This window comes from Varanus komodoensis, unplaced genomic scaffold, assembly GCF_004798865.1.
Source record: "Varanus komodoensis strain SLA01 unplaced genomic scaffold, ASM479886v1 scaffold36, whole genome shotgun sequence".
NCBI classification, from domain to species: Eukaryota; Metazoa; Chordata; class Lepidosauria; order Squamata; family Varanidae; genus Varanus; species Varanus komodoensis.
The window spans coordinates 225250-233645 of NW_025335873.1; the positions used below are offsets into that span (position 1 = coordinate 225250).

Sequence of the window (8396 nt, forward strand, 5' to 3'; positions counted from 1 at the left end):
ACAGATGGGGATTTGGCAGAGGCAGTCTGGGTGAAACTTAGGGGTTTTGACAGGGAAAGAGACCTGACAGTGGGGGTATGTTATCGCCCTCCAGGTCAACTTGAGACCCTGGATGATGTCCTGACAGGCCAGATTCTAAGGATATCTTGGGGGAGGGACACAGTAATTATGGGAGATTTCAGTCTCCTGGATATTAGTTGGGAGACACACTCAGTGGTGACAGCCAGGTCACGTCGCTTCCTACAAGCTATAGAGGGAGGTTTTTTCACACAGAGGGTCTGAGAGCTGACAAGGCGGGGGACATCCTTGACTTGGTCTTGACCAACAGGGAGGAGCTGATAGATGAAGTACAGATTAGGGGAGCTCTGGACGCGAGTGATCACTCCATCCTTTGCTTTGAGATCAGGGGACTGCGGATGGGCAGCAGGTCGAGCACTAGAAGCTGGGACTTCAAGAGGGCCAACTTTGGCCAACTGAAGGCCAGACTGGGGAAAGTCTCCAGGGATAGGTTACTGGAAGGCAAGCGAGTCGAGGAGGGGTGGATGGCACTCAAAAGGGAGGTTTTGGAGGTGCAAGCCTTGACGATACCTCTAGTTAGTAAGGCTGGAAGGTGAAGGAGAACGCCGCCATGGATGCGAAAGGAGGTGGTTAGAGAGATTAGACACAAGAGGAACCTCCATAGGAATGGGTACTGGGGCAAAGAGACAAAAAGGTATACCAGGAGGAGGAGGCCTGTTGCAGAAGGATTCTTCGCAAGGCTAAGGCTGATTACGAGCTGAGACTTGCCAAGAATATCAAGAGCAACAAAAAGGGCTTCTTTCAGCATGTAAATAGGAAGAGGAAGGGGAGACAAGTGGTGGGACCACTAAATAAGGAGGAAGGGGATTCAGTGACTGATACGAGGGAACAGGCACAGATGCTAAATGACTATTTTGTCTCTGTGTTCTCCCCAAAGCAGGACGGGGGATATCCGCATAGGAGATTAGATGAGGTCGGGGACTTAGGGGCACAGATTAGAGTCACCCCCCTAGAAGTCGAGGGGCTCCTCAGGGCATTGGACATTACAAAGGCAACAGGCCCAGACAGGTTACACTCAAGAGTACTTGGAGAGTTGGCAGGGGTTCTCTCACGCCCGCTGGCCTCCATTTTTGAGGCCTCGTGGAGAACGGGTGAAGTTCCAGAGGACTGGAGAGTGGTGTCAGTGGTCCCAATTTTCAAAAAGGGTAGTAAAAGGGACATGGGGAATTACAGACCTGTTAGCCTTACATCCATTGTAGGAAAAACAATGGAAAGGCTCATAATAGAGAGAGGTCTAGTGATGCTAGATAGGGAAGGGAGGCTGGCAGCCACACAACACGGCTTCCGCAAAAACAGGTCCTGCCAGACAGACCTTGTGGGATTCTATGACAAGGTTTCGAGGTGGCTAGACGGAGGGGATGCAGTGGATGTGGTTTACCTGGATTTCAGCAAGGCCTTTGACAAAGTGCCCCATGACATCCTGGTGGAGAAACTGAGGAGTTTTGGGATACACCAAAGCACTGTCCGGTGGACTAGGGCATGGTTGACTGACCGAAAGCAGAGGGTAACCATTGGTGGGGAATCATCGGGATGGCGGCCAGTGATAAGTGGGGTCCCCCAGGGCTCTGTCCTGGGGCCGATCCTGTTTAATCTTTTCATCAATGACAAGGAAGAAGGGGTGAACAGTCTGCTGATCAAGTTCGCAGACGACACTAAAACTGGAGCAGTGGCCACAACTAAGGAGCAGGTACTTCAGATCCAAAAGGATCTGGACAGACTATGGAAGTGGGCAGGAGACAACAGGATGGCGTTCAATGTGGATAAGTGCATAGGAATGGGTGTCATAAGTGCAGGTTAGGGGACAAGTGGCTGGAGAGCAGCACTTGTGAAAGGGACCTAGGGGTGCTGGTTGACTGCAGGCTGAACATGAGTCAGCCATGTGATGCGGTGGTCAAGGGGGCAAATGCCACCCTTGGTTGCATAGCCAGAAGTGTGGCTTCTAGATCAAGAGAGGGATTACTACCACTCTATACGATTCTGGTGTGCCTACAACTGGAGTATTGGGCTCAGTATTAGGCCCCTCATTACAGAAAGGATATAGCCAGGTTGGAGTCAGTGCAGCATAGGTCCACAAGGTTGGTGGCCGGTTTGCAGGGGATGCCGTATGAGGCGAGACTGAGGGAACTGGGTCTCTTCAGCCTGGAGAAGAGGAGACTCAGAGGGGATCTATTGGCGACATACAGGTATGTGAGGGGGTGTCACACGGAGGTGGGCTGAGACCTGTTCTCTCCTGCAGAGGAAGGCAGGATGCATTCCAATGAGCAAAGCTCAGGGAACTGACGTTCCATTTAGATACTAGGAAGTACTTCCTGACAGTTAGGACCCCGAGGGTATTGACTGGGCTTTCACGGGAGGTGGTTGAGGCCCCATCGGTGAGGGTGTTCAAAAATAGGCTAGACCTGCACATGGTGGGCATGTCGTGAGTGGAGCCAGCTGGAGGCGGGGGTCAGACTAGATGGCCCGGGAGACCCCTTCTGACTCGCTCTGTTTCTATATTTCTAATCTCTTTTTGGGCCACATTCCAGTTTTGGGTGGAGTTGTTGCCAAAAGGGGTGAAAACAAAAACAAAGAGGTAGGGCTGGGCGCTAATATCTATTTAGGTTTAATTTCTTACTCCCAGGATTACATAGGGAACTATAAAGAGGTGGGGATTTTTGTCATCTTGATTTGAGTAAGTTTCACCTCTGATTTCTCTCTTATTGTTTAGTTCCAAAGTCACATCTGGCCCATCACGACCCCATGGACAACATTCTCCAGGCTCTCCTGTCCTCCACCATCCCCCGGAGTCCACCCAAGCCCACACCCACTGCCTCAGTAACCCCATCTAGCCACCTCAACCTTCTATCAATTTGATTTCCTTTAAGATTGACTGATTTGATCTCTTTGCAGTCCAGGGAACCCTCAGGAGTCTTCCCCAACACCACAATTCAAAGGCAACAGTTCTTCAGCACTCAGTTTTCCTTATGGTCCAGCTTTCACAGCCATACATTGCAACTGGGAAAACCATGGCCTTGACTATATGCACTTTTGTTGGCAGGGTGATATCTCTGCTTTTTAGTATGCTGTCTAGATTTCCATAGCTTTCCTCCCAAGGAGCAAGCGTCTTTTGATTTCTTGGCTGCAGTCAGAGACCACATCATCATGGTTATCAGGGACATTAAGATCTTGCTTGTATAGTTCTTCCATGTAATCTTGCCACCTCTTCTTAATTTCTTCTGTCTCTGTTAGGTCCCTGCCATTTTTGTCCTTTTGCCTATTATTGCATGAAACGTTTCCTTCATATCTCCATTTTTCTTGAAGAGATCTCTAGTCTTTCCCATTCTGTCATTTTGGAGACTGTATCCCAGTACTGCTTTTCCTGCTCTTTTATTGACTATGAAGGCTACTCCATTTCTTCTGAGGGATTCTTGCCCGCAGTAGCATACCTGATGGTCATCTGAATTAAATTCCCCCATTCCTGTCCATTTTGGTTCACTGATTCCTAAGATGTCGATGTTCAGTCTTGTCATCTCTCGTTTGACCACATCCAGCTTGCCTTGATTCATGGATCTTACATTCCAGGTTCCTATGGAGTATAGATCTTTACAGCATCGGGCTCTCCTTTCACCACCAGATACATCTGAGACTGAGTGCCCCTTCGGCTTTGACCAGTCGCTTCATTCTTTCTGGCACTACTAGTACTAGCCTCCACTCTTCCCCAGTAGCACATGGGACACCTTCCGACCTGAGGGGCTCATCTTCCGGCCTCGTATCTCTTTGCCTTTTGGTACTGTCCATGGGGTTTTCATGGCAAAGAGACTGGAGTGGGTTGCCATTTCCTCCTCCAGTGGATCACGTTGTCAGAGCTCTCTGCTCTGCCCTGTCCGCCTTGGGTGCCCCTCACAGCTCAGAGCTTCATTGCACTACAAAGCCCCTTTGCCACGGCAAGGCAGTGATCCATGAAGGGGATTCTAAATGTATCCTAGATCCATTTTCCTTATTTGCATTAGTTCTTGGTGTTCTGCAACATTTATGTGAATGAATGTGTGCCTATGTCCAGGCACATCTTCAAATAACATTTCCCTTTTTCCTCTCCCTTGCTGAACAGTGCTATGAAACTACAGTACAGAGAGGAGAAATCACACCATCAGTTTCCACAGTAAGTACCAATTTGCCAGCTTGACCCTAAATTAAAGTTCCCCCCCTTCTGGTTCTCTTAATGTGTTCTGTCTCATGACGGTGTGTCGTTCTTTCCAGATTATCTTATCCTCAACCCAGTGCTGTGCAACAGACGTAAGTGGCCTGTCGGGGAAGGCCTGGGGGCAGCGGGTTTAGCTGGGTGGCTGCACTGAAGCCCCTGGGCAAAGGGATGCATTTCAACTCAGCAGCTACATTGCCGGCTTCGCAGGGCAGAGTCCTTTGTAGGTTCAGATGCAGCCTCCTCTGAAAAGGCAGAGCATGCTCTGGTTCTGGCAAAGCGAAAGCAGCCCCCCTCCATGGGCCGTATCACGCTGCGATTCCTGCAGGCAGCCCTCTTGTGCAGATAAGCGGTGGCTGGGCTCATGTGCCTGGGAGGCCATTTCGGCCGGCCCAGCACTCCGGCTTTTCCTGGTTTTATTTCCTCCCGTCCTCTTTCTCCAGGCGCTCCGACGTGCTCACGGTCACTCCATGGCTGGCCCCCATTGTCTGGGAAGGGACCTTTGACCCAGAGGTCGTGGACAGCCTCTACAAACCGTTGAACCTCACAATTGGCGTGATGGCCTTTGCTGTTGGGAAGTGAGTAGGCGTGTGGGGAGCTGCACACACTTCACAAGTCGGGCTTCCTCCCTCCTTCCTCGCAGGGCTCTCTGAAAGGGCTACCCAGAGAGCCAAGAGACCCTGCGGGATGAGGGGTGCTCTTGTGGGGAGGGGAGTCCCCCAAATCAGGCAGGAGCCCTTCGTCCCGCAGTTGGACCTTCTTCCTGCAGAACGCAGGTCCTGGATCCAACCCAACAAGTGCCAAAGCTTCACATTTGGACTCTGCGTTAGTACGGGTGAAGCAGGGGATCTCATGGGTTGCCTGCTCCCAGTGTGTGTCGGTGCCCTGCGGGACTTCCCTCCGCATAACCCCGAGGCATCGCTGCCAGCGAGTGAGCGGACTTGGCGGAGGAGGGCCTGCTTCGTACAAGCAACACTGCAGGCCCCTTTTAGAGGATCTTCAGCCATCATGGACCTCCTGTGCAAATGGCACTGAATCGGAAGCCTTGGTGGGCTGGCCGTTGGTCATGCTGGCTGGGGATGATGGGCATTGCCTTCCAACATGCCTGGCGCTCGCAGCCCCGCCAGGTGCTGTGCGCAGTGCCCTCCGGGTGGAGGTGGAGGTGCAGGTGGAGGGCTCTGTCCCATCACCAGTGCTGACGGAAGATTCAGGGGCCAGCCCCACCAGCTCCTGCACACGGAATCATGAGCAGGCAGTGCGTCTTGTCCTTTGCCCAAGGCAGAGGCATCCTAGGCTGGGTGCCAAACCAGCTCCAGCCCATTCTGGTTGGGGGTGGGGCTGAAGATCAAAGGGGTGGAGTGAAAGCAGAAGGATGGGCCCCACAATTTGAGCTCAGAGCTCTTTCCATAACTGTGGCACGGGAAAGGCATTTCAGCCGGTTAGAATGGAGGAGCGAGAAAACCCACACAAAATCCAGGATATTATCAAACAATCTGCAGTTGGGAGAAAGGGGGTGGGACATGGGGAAGGGGGTGCACCCCAGGCTTGACCTTCTGCACCCTTGCCTTGGCCCGTGTGGGCTCCGGGTATGTTCTGCCTCTTCAGATACACACAATTTGTGGGCCGTTTCTTGGAGTCAGCAGAGACATTCTTCATGACTGGCTACCGTGTGAATTATTACATCTTCACTGAGAGCCCTCAAGCGATCCCGAAAGTGCACCTGCAGCCTGGGCGGGGCCTTGTCCTCGTCCACATCAGAAAATACTCCCACTGGCAAGAGATCTCTATGCGGCGGATGGAGGTGATCAACAGGCACATCTCAGAGACGGCCCATCGAGAGGTGGACTACCTCTTCTGCTTGGACATAGACATGGTGTTTCATAATCCGTGGGGGGCTGAGACGCTGGGGGAGCTGGTGGCGGCCCTCCATCCAGGCTACTACAAGGTTGCTCGCACGGCATTCCCTTATGAAAGAAGGAAGGTGTCCACAGCCTACATCCCTTGGGAAGAGGGGGACTTCTACTACGCTGGGGCCACCTTTGGAGGCTTGGTCAAGAGAGTGTATGAGTTTACCAGGGCTTGCCACATGAACATTCTAGCTGACAAAGCCAACGGCATCATGGCGGCCTGGCAGGAAGAGAGCCACTTGAACAGACACTTCCTTTCCCATAAGCCTTCCAAGCTCCTCTCTCCGGAGTATGTCTGGGATGACACAAAATCCAGACCTCCTGAGCTGAGGCTCATACGGTTCTCCACAGTAATCAAGAACTACAGGCAGTTGAGGGAGTAACGCCTGGTAGGATCCATGCTTGGCCAGGGAGAAGAAGTACCAGACTGTAGCTCTCTGGGCCTGGTCTGGGGGTTCCCTGCAGAGCTGATGAGATCAGGAGGGTTCCCCAAAATTGATGTAGCATCATGGCTATTCAAGAGCGAGGGCTGAGATGCAAGAAGCTGCGCCTTCAGGTCTTGCCGGACCCCAGTGAAATTGTCAGGTGGTTTCTGAAAAGCTGCTGTTCCCGCACTGTCACCATGGCTGTGCTTGCGATGCCTGTAATATGGAAGCAATCGCACGCTCCCGCTTCTCAGGGCTGCCGCGGGTGCTGCTGGAAAAGCGCCTGCGCAGGCTTGCGATGGCTCTTTGTCGCTGTGCGCCCCCAAGTCACGTCCGACTGAGGGTGACGCTGTGTAGAACTGCTCTCCGAAATGTCTTGTCCTTGACAGCCCTGCTCAGCTCTTGTAAACCCCACGAGATGGGCAAGTGTTATTTAAGATGAAAATAAATTTGTTTTCATTTGCGGGCCACGCTCAGTGTGCAGCTGCATAAGCCGTGGGGAAGAATTGGAGGATTCGTGACCTTGGGCTGCCCTTTTTTCACCATCGGCAACTTTTTCTCAGGCTGCTGTTTGGCTAAAATGTTCTGATAAATGTGGTCATTCCTTTAGTGTGTGGGCACTTGTTAAACATGGTGACAAAACTCCCTTCAGTGAGAACAAAAAAATGATTTGAATTTTGAACTAAGGTATCGTGGTGATAGTGCTCCATCTGCTGGAGAAATGCTTCCTGTAATGGACAGTGTTTGTCCGTGACACGTCATAGCCACAGTCTAGAAGCTGGTGTATTTTAAGCCAATGCATAATATCTACCCTGCAGACCTATTCTGTGCTATGTCAGGACTGGATTAGGGTTAGAAAAACCAAGGTCCCTGTGAAGCTATTGAAGCTTGGACTGTGTGTAGAATGGGCAGAAACAAGGAGTTGTGCAGGAAAACATCAGGAAAGCTGGCATTTTGGAAGTCCATCTAGAGGCATGAGTATTAGGGTTAAGTCTAGGATAGGGTTAGGGTTAGAAAAACCAAGGTCTCAGTGAAGCAGTTGAGGACTTGGAATGTGTTTAGAATGGGCAGAAAGAATGAGTGGGGCAGAAATACATCCAGAAAGTGGGCATTTTGGAAATTCATCTGGAGGCATGGGTATGTCAGCCTTATTTTAGGATTTGGTTAGGGTTAGGGCTTGAATAATACACTCTCCTGAAGGAATTGACTTGCACCCAAGGGTAGGCATTAAGAGATGACCTATCCTCCCTAAATATTCTTTAATCCATCCAATTTTTTAACTAAAGATCATTTTCCACTTTTGTCTTCTAAAGGCTTGTAATCCTGCTGAACTACCCCCTCCTTTGGCCAGGCACCCCCGCAAAAAACCTTTCGGGCCGGCCACTAACTGCCAGGGGAACACTGAAGCTTCACGGTCATGTGATAAGGGGCCTTGAAGCAAGCACTTTCTGCTTCCTTGCCAAACTAATTCCCAGCTTGCGGCATGTCATATCCATGGAATCCCTTTTGCCTTTTCTCCACTAAGAAGTGGTGCCCCAGAGCTATTCTGAAGTGGAATTAGGCCCTTAAGAAGACAGGTGTTCGGTACCTATGCTGTGGGTGTGGGAGTCTAAGGAATTGCCTTGCCTCTTGGCTGCGAAGCCCAGCATGTGACTTTGGGCCAGCTGAAGATGCTCAGGCTAACCTACTTCACGGGGTGAAGACATGGGAAGGAAGAGATCCCTGGAAAAAAGGTTGGGCTCCTGACAAGAGGAAGAGATGTAGATATAATGTCATAATAACAATAGAAACATAGAAACAGAGCGAGTC

General features: G+C 51.2%; 1 protein-coding gene across 3 annotated transcripts in view; it reads left to right on the forward strand.

The window, feature by feature from the left end:
* GBGT1 (globoside alpha-1,3-N-acetylgalactosaminyltransferase 1 (FORS blood group)) overlaps window positions 1–7194 on the forward strand; it is a 16953-nt gene extending 9759 nt beyond the window's left edge. For all 3 annotated transcript variants that reach the window (XM_044440163.1, XM_044440162.1, XM_044440165.1), the window contains 4 exons: window positions 4166–4216; window positions 4315–4350; window positions 4699–4833; window positions 5861–7194. In XM_044440163.1, coding sequence (XP_044296098.1) covers window positions 4166–4216; window positions 4315–4350; window positions 4699–4833; window positions 5861–6545 — 907 coding nt within the window. In that variant the 3' untranslated portion in view covers window positions 6546–7194. The remainder of the gene's footprint in view (window positions 1–4165; window positions 4217–4314; window positions 4351–4698; window positions 4834–5860) is intronic.
* The last annotated feature ends 1202 nt before the right edge of the window (window positions 7195–8396 follow it).